We start from the raw sequence: 20,772 nt of genomic DNA, 5'->3' as shown, positions 1-20,772 counted from the left end.
AGCAGAAGTGGAGGAACTCCAGGGAAGTCAATTTGGGATCTGGATACACCAGGGAAGTCACTGGTATAAGAGCCAGAGAAGCAACCAGATCCTCCTGAAGGCACAAGTTCATGCCCAAGGCTTGGGAGTTGGCTTCCTGTGGCTGGGGGCGGGGGCGGGGGGGGAGGTGACACCGTGGTGCCCCCAGCCAGGCCAGCCCAGAGGACATCTTCTAGGTAGGGCTGAACTGGGCGCGCGGGGGGGGGGTCCACTTGGCTCCCAGCCACTCAAATAGTCTTTGATTTCCAGCCCCCGTCTCCTCTTGGCAAGCAGAAGAGTGTTCCTATTTTCAGCATAAAATTAGCATAGAGATGAAACCATTTCAGGGGACATATAGCGAATTGACACCGGAGACGTTACAGTTTTCATCTCTAAAATGAAAAAGTTTTCCTTTCCCTTTAAACCCCAGGACTGCCACTTAATTTGTGTTCAGACTGCACTTGCTCTGCCGAGGGAGGCTGAGGAAGGTGGGGGAGGTGGGCAGAGGAACCACATCCAGTGGGGACGGCTGAGCGCCCACGGGGCACAGCTCTGGGCACAGCAGCACTGGCAGACACGCCCACAGCCCGGGGGCGACCCTCCCTCGAGAGCTGCAGGACGGGACTGGTCCAGCTCCATCCCCATCCATCCCTGGCTCCGAGCACATCATCTCAAAGACATCTTCCCTGCTGGTTAGGACAGGATTTCTTGTCCTCTCTTCCCACCGAAAAAAGCTTCTGAGTAGCTGGGCTGGGACGGAGGCCAGCCCCACCCCTCCTTCCACACCAACTTTGGTCTTTTTTTAGGCTTTCTCACCTCCCTCCTCTCCGCTCCCCTAAGCGCTCAAGTTCTCTCCACTTTTCTTCAGTGGATTGCTTCTGATCTCACAGAAAACATTGTCTGAGTCACCAACAAGACGGTAAGGAAAGATGCTGGTGGCCCCAGAGGCCATCCCTTCCGTGTCAAAGTCCAGGCTCCTCAGCAAAGGGGCCCCGGCGGCTCGGAACAAGACTGGATCTTTACACACGAGTCCACCCCACAGACTTGGGAGAGGGTTTCCTGAGCGTTCAATCGCCTGATTCCTCCGTTTAAAGGAGCTGAAACAGAATGTCGTTATCCGTCCCAAGCTGTCAGGAGACAGGCCCTGAGAGCCACACGGCGTCCCGGGAGAGGGGCTGCTTTTAATGCATGGAGAATAAGCACGGCTATGACATACATGGGAGAAGAGAAGGCAAGGTTCGTATCACACAAAATCCTATTGCTAGGGATCGTACTTACTTAGACTTGTGAAAAATTGGGCATAGAATCACCCACGGTTTTTTTTTTAAATGGCTGCACGTGCAGCATAAGGAAGTTCCCGGGCCAGGGACTGGATGTGAGCCACAGCTGCGACCTACGCCGCAGCCTTCTCAAGGCTGGATCTTTAACCCACTGTGCTGGGCTGGGGATTGAACCCGAACTTCCGTGGAGACCTGAGCCGCTGCAGTCAGGTTCTTAACCCACTGCGCCATGGGGGGAATTTCTAGAATCACCCACTTTTTAAGTCGAATGTGATGATGCCTCAGTGTTTGCTAAATGAAACCGCCAACGAGTGGAGGCAGCAGAAGATCCCAGACGTCTGAAGCCCCCTTAGAGGATCGAACATAACCTAACGACAGCCAGAACTTGCTAAGGACTCATCCTGTGCCAGGCGTTGTTCTAAGAGCTCCATAAGAATGAATTCTTTTACTCCTTAGTAATCCCACGAGATGGGTGGCATGAGGTGTGTTTTATAGAGAAGGAAACGGGGCACAGAGAATTCATAACCTGCCCAGGGTCACACACGACTGCAAAGGGCGGGTCCCTTCATTCAAACCCGGCAGCCTGACGGGGAATCTCCCTCTGACCACTACACGCGCCAATTATATACACTGTTAGCGTCGCACGGAAGGACCTGAAAGGTGACTCCTTAGCATCACTTCCTTAGATAATCATAATTTTGATGCATAACCTCAAGTACAATTGTGCGTCTCCATACACACACGCCTGAATAAACATGGAGACACCTGCCTCTGAGCGGGTTAAATGGTAAAAGCCAGAAACAGGAGTGGCCAGGCCACCTTTCCTGCTCTGCTCCATCGGGGGTGGGGGGGAGCCTAGGAGGCACCTGCTAAACAGGGGGTCACAGGAAGCTGGCAGCCGGGATAACTACCCCCACAATGCTATTGAGTGACAGCACAGAGGCGTGACAAGAATGACTGTCACATTTCATACACGATACTCTGCTCTTCACAGGGAAGCCCTTGCAAAACTAGTCATCACATGCACGCAGAACAGCAGGGAGAGTACTGCATGCAATGCATTGTTAGGATGGGGAAATACAACACATGAAAAACACAGCCTGTGATACAAGGGCTGACAGGGAAGAAAAGGTTGAAAAAAAAATTGAGAAATGAAAATCTCGTTGAGATGGGATAACCACGGTAAGAAGTCAACGGAAATCACAGTGGTCTGGACCCATATCCAAGACAAACCCAAGCAGAAAAATCTAAGCAAAACAATAAAAACACGTCGCCTTTCTTTTTCAGTCCGTGTGAAGTACCTTTTGTCCAGGTGAACATCCTACCTTCTCACGAGCTCGGCAGGTAAAAGGTCCTGGAGGAAGGAGACGGGGAGGAGGGTCCAGCGCCCGAGACCCTCGGGGGGGAACCTGTGCCCAGAGCGGGCCCCTCAGTCTCCCCACACCCACCGGCGCCCACCCCTCGGCACCTCTGACCGCACGGCTGCCCTGCTCACCCGCCCCCCATTTTAGATGGTCCCCGTCGTCCTGGAGCCACCTGAGCTGACCTCCCCTCCCCTCCCCTCGGGAAAGCCCCCCCCCCCACCTCCCAGAGCAGAGAAGATGCTCAGGCGGGAGCTCTGAGCCCCCCTGCAGTGCTGAGACGCCACCGTCTACAGCCCCTCCTGCCGGGTCCCCTTCGTCCCTCCACAGCGTCCTGCCTTCTCTCTCCCGTACGGTCATTCTCTCCTCTGCCGGATCCTTCTTCTGACTCTTTTTTGGGTCTTTTTAGGGCCCCTGGGCATATGGAGGTTCCCAGGCTAGGGAGTGAATCAGAGCTGCAGCCTCCAGCCTACACCACAGCCACAGCCACGCGGGATCCTTGACCCACTGAGCCAGGCCAGGGATTGAACCGCCTCCTCAAGGATGCTGGTCAGGTTCATTACCCGCTGAGCCACAAGGGGAACTTCCTTATCACACACATCTCTGTGCTCTGTTCTTTACCTGCATGTCTCCTTCAACTAGACTATAAATTATGGGCAGGCACCGACTTTCCTTCCATGAGCCACTGCACCGCGGTGAGGCTGGTGTCCAGCACAGCTCAGGCTCCCGTGAGCATCCATCCACCAATGCCTCATACACAGAAAAATAAATGACTGGATAGGAGGAAAGACAGGCGTCCAAACCAAAGCTGTCTACGTTACAACCAATGGACTGAAACAGGGTCGCCAAATAACGATGACCCTGACCCAGTGGCCACTTCAGTGCAGGTGAATGGGGACAGTCCTGCAATTACCTGTTCACCTGTCACCCTCTAAACTCTGTGCTCCCTGAGGAAGGCAGGGCTTTCCATGTGCATTTGTGCTTCATAGATGGGAGTTATTTTTCTCAGCCCCTTTAATTTAGTTCCCCAATGAATCAGAGTCTAGTCGCAGCTCTTGAACTAATAACTAGCAGGTTTAGTTGTGGCTGGAAAAGTCTTGTCTTTGGGCTTTAACACCTTAACCATAAAATGACACAGTGGGACGACACAATCGACAAGGTCTCTCTCAGTCCAGCAGTTGATGAGTCTATAATCAACCACCTGCACAAGCAGAGATGCGTGGAGACATCCAGAGCCTAAGCAATTGTACTGATCCCATGTGACTTTTTAAAAATCTTCCATAGCGTTACTCCAACCTGGTAATTGCTAACAAGCATCACGGTAAAGGAACAATACAGCCCCAGGTAGGCAATTTGCATGGAAGTCCCTTGTTACATTGCAAAACAGTATCAGGAACAAATTATAAAACAGGGGTGAGCCCCAGTGCCCAGCAACCTGGCAGCTCAGGAGGCAGTCATTCAAATAAAAGAATAACCCAAATCTGAAACAGGATATGAGCATGTGTAAAATATTGCTATAATCAGCATCTACGGAAAGGGTGCCTAAGCAATTAGACATGAATTTAAAATGACTTAATAACTTGGTTTTAGAGAAAACGTTTGATTTCTCCCCACATTTATCTCCTTGAAAATGACCGTCAGAAAATTCCAGTCATATGTTTTACTAACAAGGTATCTAGCTCAAGCTAGAAAACTTCAGTTCTTTAATGCAAATCTTGGCCACCTGCTTCCAGATGATACAAGGCAAAGGCCATCAGGTCATGATGACAAAATGCTGCGTGATACGAATTTGCTCAAAGAAGCACGTGTACAGGCAAAAGAGGACTGTGGGGAAAGGCGGCTCAAGGACCGTCTCAGAGCCCAGCTCGGTGCTCGCTCCCTTAAAACATCCCCATGTTTTTTGGGTTTAAACTACGGGGGACGAAAAGCTTAGAAAAATGTGCCAATGTTTCCGATCTCTGCAGAATAATAACAGTAACAACGACCGCCAAGGTTTTACCGAGTGCTTATTTTAAAGTGCACCATCCGGAGCGCTTCTGCGTGTTAACTTTCACAATCTTCATGACATCCCTGAGGAAGGCACTGCTGATGCTCACGCCCCATCTCAGAGGTGTGGAAATGAGGCGGAGAAATTAAGCACCAGGGCTCATAAAAGGTGAAGCCGGGGTCTGAACCCAGGCAGCTCAGCCTCCAAGTCCACGCTCGTAACCCTGAGTCGAAGCTGTGCCTTTATAAGCTCCTGACCACACAAGACGGTGCGTTACCTTTCTGAACAACAATTTTTGAAAATGGCTGTGTTACCTTTCCGCGTTCCCTGCTTTTAAAAACCGTTAAGGCAATGCAGGCATCATGCAGCTAAATCCGTGTGAATTCCAACGGGGTATTAATGAACTTTAGCCCCTCTTAATCTAGAACCTCACGGGCCAGGATGGAGGACTCTGGAACAACACACCTCCAGGGCCAGTTTTACGCTGCCACCTTCCCGCATCTTAATGGTGAAAACCTCTGGGTCCCGTAGGATGCGGACTTCAGGGATCTTCTAACCAGAGGGCAAATATTTAAATGATGCCCACATCTGCTCTTCCATATGTCACTTCCTATTCTAAGGCTGCCTGGGCGATTGGATCCATGCAACAGAGTGGAAACACGCCTTCCCTGTGCCGAGGGATCCTTCATCTGTGTTCGGCCAGGGGGATTTCAGCTCTCGGGCTCCCACTTAGATAAAGGCTTCTACCTACGAAGATACAGGGGCCAGTTGTCCAAGCTGAGGAGGAGCTAATACTTGCATAGTAAGAAAGGACACTTATGATTATGTTTTAAACATATAGATATAGATATACACTCTATGAAAAGAGAATTAGGGGATAACCTCTGGGTAAGAATTTTCAAAGCTTTGACATATGACTACATATTTTTACATATTATCGTAGGTATATACATATATCATGCATGTAGAACACACATAGAATGTTTGTCCATGTGTTATGTGTGTGCGTATATATATAATCTATATAATACTTCAGTGTCTATAAGGTATCTATGTAATACTAGCGCATCTGTCAAAAGCCAAACTGGGAACACACGCTGGAAACCAAGTCGCAGACCAGCACGGCTGCCACTCGCACGTTTCTCCTTCTCACTGGACGCGCCAGGCGGGGGCTCAAAGCAGCCGTCCTGGAGAAGAGGGTTAAAGAGAGACGTGCTGCTGGTCCAGGCCGTGCCCCTGTGTCACGCCCTGGAAGGGGGCAAGCACTGGAGTGACAGGGACGGTGGGCAGCGCCCGTGAGCCCGGGGAACGTCATCCCGCCGCGGACATCCTGTCACTTCGATGCGCTTCCTCCGGCAGGCTCGTTGCCCAACTGTAACCCCTCGGCAGAGGGACCCTGGAGACAGGGCGGGGAGCTGCGCCGAAAGAGGGTCCAGGCTGTTCTGGGGAAGAGCAGTGAGGCCACGAGCAGAAGCATGGGCGGCCCTGGAGTCACGGCCCTGCTCCCGCCTCTCCCACAACGCCCGGGGACGCTAACTGGACCCTGAGTCCACGGCCTCGGGGCCAGGCCAGGAGCTTCTGCCACCTGATGGGCAATGCTCATGCCACAGTGATGTCGCAGAGGCTGTGGGAGAACCTGGGGCGCTCTGGTACTGCATCTACGGCAGCCGAACCCCACAGCCACCAAGGACCGCCCAGCTGAACGTGACTGTCCCGTGTGCGCCACACGGGAACTGCCGACGGTCACCGAACTCAAGTCAGAGCAGAGTCACACCCTCCCCCGTCCCAACTCTGGTTCACGCGTCGCTGATGGAGGGTGTTGCAGCTGGGCTGCGCGCCACGCACGGGCTCTGTTCACTGGGGCGTCCCCAGGGCCCCACAGCCCCTGCCACAGAGCTGGCCCCGGTCTGTGGAACGAGTGCATGAAGGCACAGAAGGAGGCGGGAGGGGTGTTCACTTCATAATGACAATAATGGCAACTCCCCAAGACTTAGCGCACATTCTAAGTCCTCCCGATCCTGGAAACCGGATCTTTCCCTTCGGCGCCCCTAGGAGGGGCCTGCCGAGTCTCCTCAGACGCTTGTCTTTGCAGATCTGTGTTGCTGTCACTCCATCTGTAGGCCCTTCCTCTCCAAAGTAAAGTGTGAAAGGCTAAGGGTAGAGCTGACTTTGTCTATCCCGGAATCCACCGCAGCCAACCCGACGCGCTCCTCGCAGGAGGGGCTCAATAAGCCTCGGCAGATGGCAAACAGCGAAGCAAAGTGTCTCCAGCTCTTCTGGGGAGAAAGCACGGGGTCTGAATCTAAGGTCACGTGGGCAGAAGATCACTGCAAATCAATACACACTTTTTCCCAAGCCCATCATTACCCCAGAAAAGAAAGAACTACTGCAAAATAACAAGGGATTCTCCGTTGGGATCTAATATTCGAGGTTTTGCCGGAAGTGAACAGCATTCTGAAATCGGTTCGTCAATATATAAATCTTGACATTCATACAGACATCTGTGGATGTACACACATACACCAGATTTATTAATTAACAGGCCTTCCCTATCTTTGAAGTCAGAAGAGACAAAAATAAAGTGCATATTGCATCGCGCACGCGGCATATGGCGCGCTTTATAAATACACACATTTTGTCTCTCTCTCCTTCACACACACCCCAAACTCTGCCTTTCAGGATGCTGGCCACTTGCCCCGGTGTGAGGGGCCCAAACAGAGACCTGAGGACCTGGGCCACCATCGTCTCCTTGCAGACCGTCCCGGGAAGTGTTCCATCAGCCCCGGTCGGGAAGTGTCCTGGGTGTTCGTCCCTCATCCGCAGCGAGAGGCTTTTAAGCCTCGGCATCACGGCCGGGGGCATCTCCAACCGCACTGGCTGCGCCCGAGTCCAGGCGCCCAGCACGCCCCACGGAGGCGAACGGGCACCTCGCAAGTCTCCATCCACAGCATCCCTGCTTTTCCCTCCTTCGCTGGACCCCAGCGTCAGAAAATGTAAGGGCGGAAGGGCAGCTGGGCAGTTACTTTTGAAAGTGGCCGGCCAGTTTAGCCACGTGCCAGTCTTTGACTTCTGCTCTCGAGGAGAACGTTGCGCCTTGAAAGAAAAGGGAAGGAGGGAAACTAACATTTATTGGGTTCCTAGGAAGACGAGACTATATCTTACAACAGTCCTGCGTGGTCTACTTTTCTGAAATTTAGTGGGTTTTGTTTGTTTGTTTTTTAAAGTTCTATCTGTACCTACTCAGAGAGCCAAATAATTCTAAGGGCTTCTTCTGACCGACAGCAACTCCCAGCCCCACTCCTGTGGTCGGCTCCCCAGGGGGAGCCTGCATCCAGCTCTTCTGTGGATTCCTCTATTTCTCTCTCTATCTTTAAGATGCTTTTATCACCATCCCCCCAGGAACGGTGGGCGGCTGGTCGGCGCCCACGCTGCTGTGTGGAGCAGACCAGGGTCACTCTTCCTGTCCCGTTGCAGCCCTGTTTTCCTACTTAAATAACCACGTCGATGCTCCACCTGCCTCCTTTCTGCCAGCCTGTACTTCACGCTCCGCTCCTGGTGGGGGGGCTGGACGGCAGGACAGGGCCCGTCTCAGTCCCGCCACTCATGAGCTGCGTACCTGTGGACAGACTATTTGAGCACCGGGTGCCTCGCCCCCTCGCTGCTACGAGGAAGATGTCCGTGACATCCAAGAGGTCAGACGGCATCTGACACGGTGCGTTCTCAGGGCATCTAAAGCTGTTAGCAGGTGCTCGCTATGACACCCTGCCGCCGCCGGCTCCCCAGGGCCTTCAGATCTAGTCCAGTCGGAACAGACCAGACTCAGGAAGGCGGCCCCATCGCAGGCTCTGGGACGGCCGTTCTCCATCCCCCTGAGATGCCCGTGGCCTCTCCTGGGCTCATCTCCTGCTTCCCAGAGCTGTCTCGCCTTAGGACTCACGCGGGTGGGCAGGGCCTCTAGCGTCCTGCAAGCGTGGTCCATTCGCCCTCAGGTGTGATGGACAGTGTGGCTGAGTCTCCAATCCTCAACCGAACAGGACCTCTGTTTAAGCTTGGATGGCGCTGCTCTTCCGGTTCGCAGGGGCACCCCTGCCGGCTCCGGGCTCATGTTCTCCCTCCAGGCTCCAAGAGCCGTGCTGTGGCTCCCGTTCTGCTCCCGGCACTGGGTACGCAGAGGGCCCTGTCCCGGCGGAGACCCTGGGAGGTGCCCTGGGAGGCTGCCCTTCCCGGCCTCTGAGCAGCTCCTCCCTCCCCTTCCTGCCCTCTCTTTCTGGAACCATCTTCTGATTTGGTCGTGGGCCTCCCTGCATCGTGCTCTCATTTCCTACATCGTCGCTAAAATTTCCCTTTTCTTCCTCGAAGAGAGTCAACTTTGGTTTTCCACCCTTGGGCTGACTTTGACGTCTCTGCCCTCATGCTGCTCACCTGCAGGTGCTCCTCCCTGCCCCCGGAATATTCCTCTGCCTCATCAACCTTTTCTGTTTTCGTTGACTGAGTGCGCAGTCACCTCTTACCGCCCTGAGGATGTTAAGGGCAGTTCTTTTTATTGTTCACATCTTCTTCCCCCTCCACAGGCTGTGCTCCCTTCGCCCTGCGTTTCCTGGTTTTGTTTTCTCCGACGTCGTAAGTGCCTCCGCTACTTCTTGGATGCGTGGCCACATCGGAGTCCTGCACCTACACATGGAGAAGGGGAGCCCACTGAACGTGGGGTTCACTGAGAGCGATCTGCACGCTCTAATCCTTGGGGATGCCCCGAGGTCTGCGTGTTAAGCTCTTTTCCCACAGGCTGGTAAGACGCCCGGGGCCGTTACTCCAATCTCCTGCTTGGCGAATGGGTGGGGAAGGCTGGGTGGTTGGTGTCCACAGAGGTGAGGTGGGGAGGAAGGTGGGGGATCTCAGCATCCAGTGTAAACTCTCACCGCATCCCCCAAGCCAGAGGGCCCCTGCTTTGTCCTCTCCAGGGAATAAGCCGCCAGATTCCTGCTAAGATGAAGGCCTGGGAGTAACTGGGGTGGGGGGTGTGGGTCCTGCTTCTCAAGCACACTTTCAAGTGACAGCTCTGCTCTGGTTCCACCTCTGCCCCTGTGCCTCCCGAGGAGAGGGTGCCGCTGACCCCTGCTCCTCTGGGGGTACTGCCCTTTAAGATGGGATCCTTGCTGATTCTCTGCCCTCATGGGTTTCAGCTTTTCTGGGTCTGCTTAGAGTAGCTACCACTTCGTCATCTGCGTTTCAGCTTCCAGAATCACACTGCTGATGGGCCCCTTCCCGGCCACTTGGTCCCCGGTTAGTTTATGCCTCGAAAAGCAAAACCTTAACCGTTACCCTCAGAGCATCTTGGGAGGTGACTGAGGTCAATGCTGGTGCCAGTCTGCCCTCTTTAATCGAAAGTCTATCAACCGGGCTTCTTGGACACGGTAACCGAGGAACAAGGGGAGGGTCATTGGGTGAAGCTCAGGAAACCAGCAAGAAAGGAACTCAGAGCCGGGACTCAGGTCTGCCTGATCCGAAGCCCAGCCCCCTCCACGACTGCTCAGGCCCACCCCCCCACCCGCCGAGGAGCACTGGGCCTCATCCGCAAGAAGCCGGCCGTCGGGGGCCTGCCCCCCAAACCAGCACCGGCACAAAACCATTGGCCCCAGAAGATCCAGGTGACTCAGCCTCTGCTGTCACCACCCTCCTCCCACACCCTGTCCTGCCTGCCCCCCACGGTCCCTCTGTGAAGCCCACCCACAGCCCAGGCCAGGCCCTCCAACCTTCCTTCAGAGGGTTCCTGACAGGGAAAGGAACAGGGGGCCTTTACCTCATACTAAGAACGTGACCTGCGACACACACCGTGTGGTATCACTTAACTGTGGGATCTGAAATGCGGCAGAGAGGAACCGAACCGTAGAACAGACGCAGACTCGGGGACATGGAGAACCGACCCAGGGTTGCCACGAGGCGCGGGGGGAACGGCCGGGGAGCTGGGGGGTTGGTAGATGCAAACTATTCCACTTAGAAAGGAGAAGCAGTGAGGTCCTGCTGTACAGCACAGGGAGCTCCATCCAGCCTCTTGGGACAGACGGAGACGGAGACAGAGAAGAAAGGAACGTATGACGGGTCCCTCTGCTGTACAGCGGAACCTGCCGCAACACTGTCAATTGACTGCCGTTTAAGAAACAAATACGTGCTTAAAAAAAGCACGCTGCTACCTTTGGCAAGGAGCAAAATACTTCTGGGAATCAAACGCCTCCTCAGAAAATGGGGCATTTTTACCAATGGGGCACCAGACGGACCCTTTTAGGTCCTACTTACCAACCATCACTGCCCTCATCCTGGGGTCAACCCTAGACCCCATGGGACAAGGCTCCTACGTCCTGAGGGCCTGAGCAGATCAATCCCCTGTGACCAGCGAGTAGGTAAGAGCACAGGGTCTGGAATCCCGCGGACGAGGGTTCAAACCTCCGCTGCGTGCTCAGTACCTGTGTGGACCCCGGGCGAGTTCCGGCAGGTCTCCAAGTCTGCTTCCTCATCCACTCAATGGCAGCAGTCACGGCATTCACTTGACTGAGTCGCCACGGGTTTAAATGAGTTATCAGATGTCACGCACTAAGTCTAACACCTCGCGGGGCACAGTTGGTAAATACTAGCTAAGGTCTTATTTTTCTTCCTACAACTACACTCAGGAAACGTTCAGGCCTGAGGAAGAACTGCAACTATGTGTGAAGATGGATGTGAACTGGTCTTAGCGTGGTGGTCATTTTGCAAATACGTACAAACACCCAGTCATTACGTTGTTACACACCTGAGACTAATACAATGTTCCCTGTCAACTGCGCCTCGGTAAAAAAGACATGCTTACGTTGCAAATTCACTGAAGATTTACTAAAACATGGACAATGTTTAGGGAGTCGTGTCATACTCTGTGGAGGATACAAGGGTGAACAAACATCAGCTCTGCCTTTAAAGGGTTTGTGGCCGGGTGCCAGGCAGGGTGAACCGTACAGGTGTCCTAGATGGTGTGTGTCACCAGCAGTGGGGCCCGGTGGCCGGCCTGTGCAGCTCCCGGCCGTGAGGCGAGCCGCGGGGGCCCTGGAAGCCGGCCTCCCTGCTCCCAAGCGCTCAAGGCTCCCAAACAACATACCGGGGCCAGAAACTTGGGTTATGTAAAAGCGTCAAATGATGCAAGCTACTTGAAGGATACCGGAGATAAACCATCTATGTATATTTTTATGCTACGGACATAAATAGAAAAAAACTCAGCACCCAAAGAAGTGTTCCTTAAAATAGATGTACAGCACAGATGAGAGCTGAATGCACAGAACAAACAGATGCCAACCATATACCTTTCACATCAGCCGGACTCTGCAAGGCTCACCCGCTCAAGGCGACGTACCAGCACCATTGTAATTACAGAAATCAGCCCTCTGACCCTCTGACAACCTGGGACATGATGTGCTTTGCAGATTTTTTTTTTTTTTTTAAAGACATTCTGTAGTAAGACTGTTGAAATGGAATAATGAGGCGCTCCTAAATGCCGCCCTTGGCTATTAACCCAGAGACGTCATGAAGCTACAGGACGACGCACGTGTGTGTGCAGTAAGGGTTAACTGGGCGACAGCGCAGGCCAGTAACCTTCAGTGCCAGGGCGACAGTGCAGGCCAGTACCAAGTTCTCACCCCCAACCTAACAGCTCAGTTTAGACCCTGCATAGCCTAAAAAAAGATTATATTTACGTAACTCAAAAATGCCATAAAGCAAAAAACATATAAGGTAGGAGACTTCAATGATAGACTTCAAATTGAGTTGGGTAAAAACAAAACGAAACGAACCCTCCAAATCTACCCAAAGGATGTGAATTCTTTGAAGAGTAGAGAGAGAAAGAAAAGCAACAACAACAACAAAAGAGAAACAGACGTGAAAGCAAAGATTAGGAAAGAAAGTATCTGAAAGGTCAGGCAGAAGTTCCCGCTGTGGCTCAGAACCTGCCTGGGGTCCAAGAGGACGCAGGTTCAATCCCAGGCCTCGTCCAGTGGGTCAAGGATCCAACATTGCCATGAGCTGTGGCGTAGGTTGCAGATGAGGCTCCGATTTGACCCCTAGCCTGGGAACTTCCATATGTCGCAGGTTTGGCCCTAAAAAGCCAAAACAAAAAAGAAAGGAGGTTAGGCTCTGGCGCCCACTAGGTAGGTAGGCACTGAAGGAGGGGCTGGTTTGTAGGCCCCCCCCGCCCCCCACCAGCTCCTGGGAGCCACCTGGACAGGGAGTGGGCAGGGCCCGCACTTGGCCCCTCAGCTCTGCCCCAGGACTATGAGCTGAACCCAGGCGGTTCCAGAACTTCAACTTCTCAGCCAGGAGCCTGCAAGCTCATTTCAGGAGTCACCAAAAGCTGGTTGTGGACGTTTGTTTGGCTCACACGGTTGTTGGGATGGGGGGGCGGTCCTTGGTCACCCCGTGGAAGTCCGAGCAGAGGTGTAGACCAGTGCTGAAGTCTCATCTCACCACCTTTCTCTTTCCTGGGGAGACAGCGGGCTCTGCCTGAAGCTGCGCTTATTCCATCGGATTCATGGGTAAGGGCCACGCTCTCTAACAAGGAAGAAGGCGGGGATCTGGGTGTGTCTGACAGAACACTATACCTTTTCCACGGTGCCGTGGAAAATCAGAGCCGATCAAGCAAACACCACAACTGCCCGGATGACTCCAGCCAAAGCTGACGCGGGGCTGGCTGGCTGGCAGCCGGGGGCTGGCTCCATCTTCCCTAGAGAGCACCGTTAATCCCATTTTACTGTGAGGACGTGGCCGACTACGGCAAACTTCTGACCACGCCCATCCTGCCTCCCCACTGCCCTTTTACGTGAAAACACACCATCAGCTCCGTCCATCACACCCGGAGATTTACAGATAAAAACAGCAGCGGGATCCCGCAGACAGGAAGCCCGCCTGGAACACCCCGTTCCTAACCCCACCGACGAGGTAGCAAAACCATGTAGAAACTTCTTTCGCTCTTCGAATGCAGCCTGAGACGGTCAATCACCGTGGCCCTGAAAGGACAGCGCTGAAAAGGTTCACCATTGAAACGCAAGGTTTATTTACTCAACAGCCTGCGGGAACACATGAGGCTGGGCAATTAATTTTAATATTTCACACATGCCCCCCGCCACCTTTTTTTGAAGCACCGGGTTGATTCAATGCAGCCGAAGGTGCCAGACGCACATCTGCTGAGACAAAGGCCCGATCTGACCGAAGTCCCCCCCTCATCGCCCGCCCACCGCCGACCACTTGGTTCTCAGGCCCCCCTGAACTTGAACACACACCCCGCCCTCTCCGTTCTGCAGCAGCTCCCACCAGGGAGACGTCAGAGGATGGCGGAGCAGGACAATGACAGACCACACGGCCCCGAACAAGAGGCACGTCTGCTCCTGGGCTGTGGCTCTGGTCCTCCCGGAAGGCACCCGCAAAGCCCGGCCTGAGTGCGGGGACCGGGGAGGGGCCTGGCAGGCCTCTTTCTCCTGGGGTCTGCTGCTCTCTTTACGCTCTCCTCCAAGGTAACATTCAAATCAGCCACATGCTCAAGTCCCCAGGCTTGTGACTCTAATTGAATAAATCTGAAAGAACAACAGACGCGCTGGCCCGGAGCCTTGGCCGAATGCCTCCTTGGACACTGAACGCCCATGCTGCCCGCAAGCAGGCGAGGGCGCCCGGGTCAGGCTCCAGGCTTATGCTGGAGGCAGAAGGATGGTCACTCGGCAGTGGCTGCCCTTTCCTGAAGGGTGAAAGGTTTGCAGGATCACCTGGGAAGAATTTTAGTATCTTTGAGGGTGAGCAGATGCCTTATCCATCACTTTGTCATGCAAAGATGTCCAGGAAGCACTATTCTGGGCTTACCTGTCACTTCTTCAGAATCCCGAGAAATCGGTCAACAATATAAGTTGATGGAGTCTATGGGCTAAGTTACGCCACGACAATCCCGAGCTTGGAGCTATTCCCATTTGTAAACACTCTCAGAAGGATCCCTAAGACACACCCGCTCCTCCTTTCAGCTTTTCAATCCCTGCGCCAAGGGTAAGAATTTGAAAAACAACAGTCTCTGGGGAGCAAGAGTGAGGCTGAAGCCTTAGGAGGGTCAGCACGTGTGCAGCCAGCGACGCCAAATTTAAACAGGCGGGTCACATCCTGGGGCGTCCGAACTTTGCCCTGGGGAAAGCATCACCCCAAGCGTGCTTTCCAGGGAACCACATAGCTGGGCGCGCTGGGGGGTCTTCAGGTCACACAGGCGGTTGGGTCCAGACCCTTCCAGCTTTCTGAGGCAGGGATAAAAGGCACCAATATACATGCCCGCCACGTCTGGCGGACAGTCAGGAGCAGGCCCTCGGGGGCCGTGCTGTGACCGTGTGGCAGAAGGACCCGGGTGCCTGATAAAGGGGGACGGCCTGCTCTGTCCAGGCATTGCCCTGCAGTCGGTCGGTCACCACGAGAACGCTCCCGAGTGCTCCCGGGTTTCATTATGCATCCATCATCCACTCTTACGGGTTTGGGAATGCGTTCTGGTTTTGGGGGGTTTTTCATTTGTTTGTTTGTTTCTTCAACCACACCCCTGGCATCTGGTTTTGGGGGGTTTTTCATTTGTTTGTTTGTTTCTTCAACCACACCCCTGGCATATGGAAGTACTCAGTACTCATATGGAAGTACTCAGGCTAGGGGGCCAACCAAAGCTGCAGCTGCTGGTCCACGCCACAGCCATGGCAACACCAGATCCGAGCCGCATCTGCAACCTAAGCCACAGTTCACAGCCACACGGGATCCATAACCCACAGAGCGAGGCCAGGGCTCAAACCTGCATCCTTACAGAGACAACGTCGGGTCCTTAAGCTGCCACAGCGGGAACTCCTGGGAAGTCCTTCTTACTCAGCAAGCACCTGGGCCACAGACCCTCCCTCCCTGCCAGATGCCACTGGTCCTTGCCTTCTCAGCCGCCCCACAGCCCACCACACCCTCGCCTCGTCTCCGTTTTCTTTCATGGGTAGAATTATTTCAAGTCTTTTGCTCCTTTTTCAGGCCCCTGTGTCTTCTCCTGGACTAATAAAGCCTGGGTTCAACGAATGCCCAGGCTGGAGACTGTGCCGTCGTCCACACTGCAAACTGGCCTCCAGCCACTGGGAACCCGGGCGAGAAGGTGGCTTAACAGCCCAAACGCCTGTCTGCTACCAGGACGCCTTGAACGCAAGGCGTGAGGGCCAGCTGGTCCCCTCACCTTTCTCCAGCAGGGCGGCAGGGGCCAAGGGACCTCCACGGCCCGAGGCCATCAGCATATCAAGAGCGCTGCCCCAAGCCGCGGGCAGTGTTTATATCGAGGGATGTGCGACGTTCTGACCCGGAGCCAACGGCCTGTGCGCTTCAGCTCCTGGCTGAGACTTCCCCTCCTTATCTGTGTTTTATGTGCCTCTGATCTCACATCTTGTTTCTAATCACAGCTCGGATGAAACACATGTAAGGGAATTACTCCTCTGTGCGCCGAGGCAGTGCTCATTGATCAGAAATCATTTGCAGAGGAAACAGCGTAACGAGGAGTTTGGATCACAGCTGGATTATTAGCTCCGTTCTTTTTCTCATCCATGTACATCTGCCCCTCCTCCTGGAAGAAAACGCGTGTGTGTGTGAAGGCAGATCATAAGGAAGTTAAGAGTTTTTCTTCAAGTGGGACTATTTATTTCTTTAACATCTAAAAGAAAGGTTTCTTGAAAAAGCCACTAATCAAGTTTTTTTCCCCTGAAGCCCGTGTTCTGAGCCCTCGGTGGCAGTTCCCATGATCCCCTTGTCCGGGATGAGGCCGTACTCACGTCAAGATGCCGTGCGCTGCAGGGCCAGACCCAGCCAGAGCCGGTGTGAACACGCCAGCCAAGCTCCTGGGCGCAGGACGCGGCGAGACCTCTGAAGACGTGAACTGGGCTGTGGACGGCTCGGGGCACCCAGTGAGTTGACTCGCGGGTCCCATCTTTCCGCGCCCCCTCCCCCCAGAACAGAGTTCCAGATGGTGAGCACCTACATAGCACCACGTATGCCCCTGCCAGGGATCAGCCTGCACCACGGCAGTGGTAACGTGGAGTCCTTAACCCCTAGGCTGCCAGGGAACTCCCCAAGCCATTTATCCTCAAAGTCGTCTGCAGCTGTGCAAACTACCCTCTCATCCAGCCAGGAGAGCCAGCACCCACGGTCTGCGATGGAAGCTGGAGGGAGGCGAGCGGGAGGAAGTTCTTTTTGTTGTTTTTGACACTTAAAAAGTCCTCTTCCATCCTCTTGCTGAGGTGCTGGGTCGGACTCCACACGCAGAGGCGAAGGCGGAATACACAGTAACGCCAGCGCTCAGTTACTCCTCGTGTGGGGAGACAACGACTTCAGGTATGTTCCAGACGGCTTTGAAGGTGAAAATATTCCATCTTGGAGTAAACCTTCATTACTCTGTTAGGTCCTAATACAAACAACCGGAAAGCTTACACAACAGACAAGTGACTTTTTAAAAAAAGTCGTGTCAGGGATTTATGTGATTCAGGACACTGTACATGGACTGTCGTGGACCAGTTAGAGCTCAGGCCTAAGCCACCAATGTCCTATTTATAGTTTTCTTTCTAGGGCCGCGCCCACGGCACATGGAGGTTCTCAGGCTAGGGGTCTAATCGGAGCTATAGCTGTCAACCTATACCACAGCCACAGCAACACCGGATCCTTAACCCACTGAGTTAAGGGATCAAACCCGCATCCTCATGGATGCTAGTTGAGTTCATTACTGCTGAGCCATGAAGGGAACTCCAAAAAGAGTCTTCAAAGATACATACTCCTGAAAAAGGTGGGGATACAACCTTTAAAAACTTAGTCCAATAGTGAAGCAGAAGCAGCACAACGGAGCATGATTTTTTAAATAAAAAAGGATTATTCAGAAGCTTAGCAGACAATATGTGAGTCGGTAATGACAACATACCTTGGGGGAGCTGTGACCCTCGGACACTGTGCAAGATCCCCTCATTGCAGCCAGACGCCCAGGACCCAGAGCAGCAGGTGGCAGCTACCGGCACCCTGTGCGGGGGCACTGCCCACGCCAGTCACGGTGAGTGACAGGCAGGTCTCAAGGACCTCGCTTGTGCCAGTGAGACCCACAAGTACACACACACCTTCTCCAGGCCCCACCCTCCAAGGGCCACACTGATGCTGTTCTCACTGGCCCATTTGCAAATAAAGAAGCAGACAGGTGGGTGTTCCCGCCATGGCTCAGTGGAAACGCATCTGACTAGCATCCATGAGGACGCAGGTTCGATCCCTGGCCTTGCTCAGTGGGTTAAGGATCTGGCGTTGCTGTGAGCTGTGGTGTTGGTCACAGACACAGCTCAGATCCTGCGTTGCTGTGGCTGTGGCGTAAGCTGGCGGCTACGGCTCCAATTGGACTCCTAGCCTGGGAACTTCCATATGCCGCTGTGCAGCCCTCATTAGACAAAAGAAAAAAAAAAAAAAAAGAAGCAGACAGGTGTCTCTGGGAGAAGCGAGGAGAACAGGTCTGATTCCCTAACTTACAACAAACGGTGGTCTCACCCAGGCACCCCGTAGTCTCATGTGCAGATGGTGCCACGACCTCCGACCAGTTCACGCGGCCTCAGCAAGAAGAATCATCTATTTTCATCCCTGGGAACCCCCAAAGATCTTCTCAATACACCCGACATGACGCCCAGACACGCACAAATCCTCAGTTCTTTGAGGGCAAGGAACAAACACGACAACACTGCACGTGCAAATTCCAAATGCTTCCTGAGAACAAGCTTCCTGATAACAACAGGCCTCTGGCTACGTGGTAATGGCCCAGATGGCGCGGGAGGCACCAAGAGGACCAGGCGCTGCGACCACACGGAGGGCAGAAGACACGTGTTAAAACCGAAAATCCAATCTCTCTGCTTTAAAGAATATTTGGGTGTAATTTTGCTTCATTTCATTTTAGACCTCACAATGCTGCTTTTAGGGTGGGGTTATGACACCGGGTTTTTAGATGATGAACCAGTGGCTCGTCCACATGACAGAGACGCTGGGTTAGAAGGTGGGTCGTCCATCGGAGGGAGGAAAACGCTGGACAAGCTCTGTGGGCTGCCTGACGGCGACGAGCGTCGCCGAGGGAGACCCAGGGGGCCGGGCCCTCAGCGCCCCTGAACTGAATGACTCGTGCTCAGGCCCCGGGACCCCTTCCCAGGCCCCTGCTCATCAGACCAAGGACGGGGCTGGCCACGCAGCCCTGAGTGCCCTGACCTCTGCCCCACAGAAGCCCCCGCCTGGTGGCAGCTCTGGGGAGGATGCTAGACATGCCACACACAGAGAGTCCCCTGGCAAGGGGAGGAGGCAGCCTCGGGTGCCTGGGTGGCATCATGGGGGCCAGAGGAGGGAGCCCTGGGCAGAGGCCTGGACCAGCTCCCTGTGTGCCAACTAGGAACACGGTCCCGAGACGGCCAGTTCTCAGTGGCTTCCCGTCTCCCCTGCCAGCCAGTCCCTGAGAGAACCTCAGAGAGCAAGTGCACGGCCACCCGAGAGCCCGGCACCCAGGATGGGATGGGCCAGAGAGGGGGCAGCCCCCGGGCAGTGAGCACGGCTCCTCCAGGCTGTGCCTCGGCTTCCCCCGCCGCAGGACATCGGACAGGCCGGAGCTGGGAGCTCTCCAGGGACAGTCCCAGAGGAGCGGCTGGGGGCTGTGTCCCCCCAAAGCCTCATGCTGAAGTCCTGACCCCAGCACCTCAGGACGTGGCTGTACCCAGAGACAGCCCTGCACAGACGTGACAAAGGGAACGGGTCTCGCGGCTGGGCCGGGACCCGGGAGACCCTTGTCCTTACAGGAGGAGACTGGGATCAAGATGCACCGAGCAAAGACCCAGTGAGGACATGGTGGGGCCAGCGTCTGCCGCCCAGGAGCTGGGCCTCGGTGACACCAGCCTGCCCGGCGAGACACTCAAGCCCTGTTGTGGCGCCGTCCATCCAAGTGAGGCCCGTGGCCGAGCTGGCGGCCACGGACAAAGCCTTCAGGCTGGGCTCCACGGAGACAGCAAAGAGGCCCCCAGGGGACCACAGCCACGTGCCGGAAGCACCAGGGTGACAGGCAGGAACACGGCCCGGGCACAGACTCCTCGGTCGAAAGCTCTGCCTCAGAGATCTGAGCCTCCGGAAGAAGGAAAAGAAGGAAGAACGGAAAGGAGGAAAGAGAAAGAAGGAAAAATTCTTACTTTTCAAGAGGTTGGGGGGCAACAGAAAATTTGCAGCAATTGGGGTCTAGTCCCCGGAACACATAAAGAACTCCCTTTGGGCTCAACAACCAAAAAAAATCCAACCCGATTAAACAGCTATCACAGGACTCGAATATACATTTCTCCAAAGAAGACACACAGACGGCCCCATCAAAAGATGGCTGAGTCACTGAGGAAAAACAAATTGAAGCCAGAAAGAAGGAAGGAGGAGGTCCAGGCCAGGATGGGGAGAAACGGACACCCTCACACACTGCGGGCGGCGGGATGCAGCCAACGTGGCCAGCACCGGGGCAGTTTCTTAAAAAGGGAAACACAGGACCACCAAGCAACTCAGCAGTTCCCCGCCTAGGTCCACACTCCGAAGAACTGAGGACGGGGACCCGCTAAACACCTCCACACCCAGGATCACAGCGGCACAATTCACAGGAGCCGAAAGATGGACACAACGCGGGCGTCCCGTGAGGGCTGAAGGCACACACTGCAGGGCCACACGCCAGGGAGAATCCTCCGCCCGTACAGACGGATGAGGCGCCAATGCCCACCACGTTGGGGACAGACCTCGAAAACAGGATGCCCCGTGGAAGAAGCCTGGCACAAAAGGTCACGTGTTGCACGGGTCCCTTTTGTATGAAGTAGCCCGACTGGGGAAAGCCGCAGGGAGGGAATACCGACTGGTGACCTCGGGGGTGGGCAGCAGCTCTGACGGCTGTGGGCTTGCTTTGGGGAGGTGAGACTGTCGTGGATCTGGAGGACCCCACGGGGGGAACAGCCGTACAATAGGCCACGGGCTTGCTCACTTGAAAATGGCTCATTTTGTCAGATGGAGTTCAATTCATGAAAAAAGAGAAGTGTGGAGAGGGCCTTCCGAGTTGGGCTTTCACCCCTGA

At 54.4% G+C, this 20,772-nt stretch overlaps 1 protein-coding gene and 1 long non-coding RNA gene across 36 annotated transcripts in view; one reads left to right on the top strand and one right to left on the bottom strand.

Moving 5' to 3' along the window:
* The window catches only part of FARS2 (phenylalanyl-tRNA synthetase 2, mitochondrial), a 408,395-nt gene that overhangs the window by 132,042 nt on the left and 255,581 nt on the right, over positions 1-20,772 (bottom strand). The window contains exon 8 of one of the 35 annotated variants that reach the window (XM_084967275.1): positions 7,151-9,317. The exons of 32 other annotated variants lie outside the window; for them this stretch is intronic. In XM_084967275.1, coding sequence (XP_084823401.1) covers positions 9,194-9,317 — 124 coding nt within the window. In that variant the 3' untranslated portion in view covers positions 7,151-9,193. Of the gene's footprint in view, positions 1-7,150; positions 9,318-20,772 lie in introns of those variants that run through there. 2 more of the 35 variants (XM_084967282.1, XM_084967267.1) reach the window with 2 other exon arrangements.
* Positions 12,090-18,128, top strand: LOC146401148 (uncharacterized). The gene is made up of 2 exons (XR_014809534.1): positions 12,090-12,586; positions 15,518-18,128. It is a non-coding gene; the product is annotated as an uncharacterized LOC146401148 (long non-coding RNA).

The sequence above is a fragment of the Sus scrofa genome, chromosome 7 (genome assembly GCF_054392235.1).
Source record: "Sus scrofa isolate SSC_HxYL_T2T_F1_AM1 chromosome 7, Sscrofa_HxYL_maternal_Yorkshire_Landrace_v2.0, whole genome shotgun sequence".
In the NCBI taxonomy this organism is placed as follows: domain Eukaryota; kingdom Metazoa; phylum Chordata; class Mammalia; order Artiodactyla; family Suidae; genus Sus; species Sus scrofa.
This window is presented reverse-complemented; position numbering and strand designations above follow the sequence as displayed.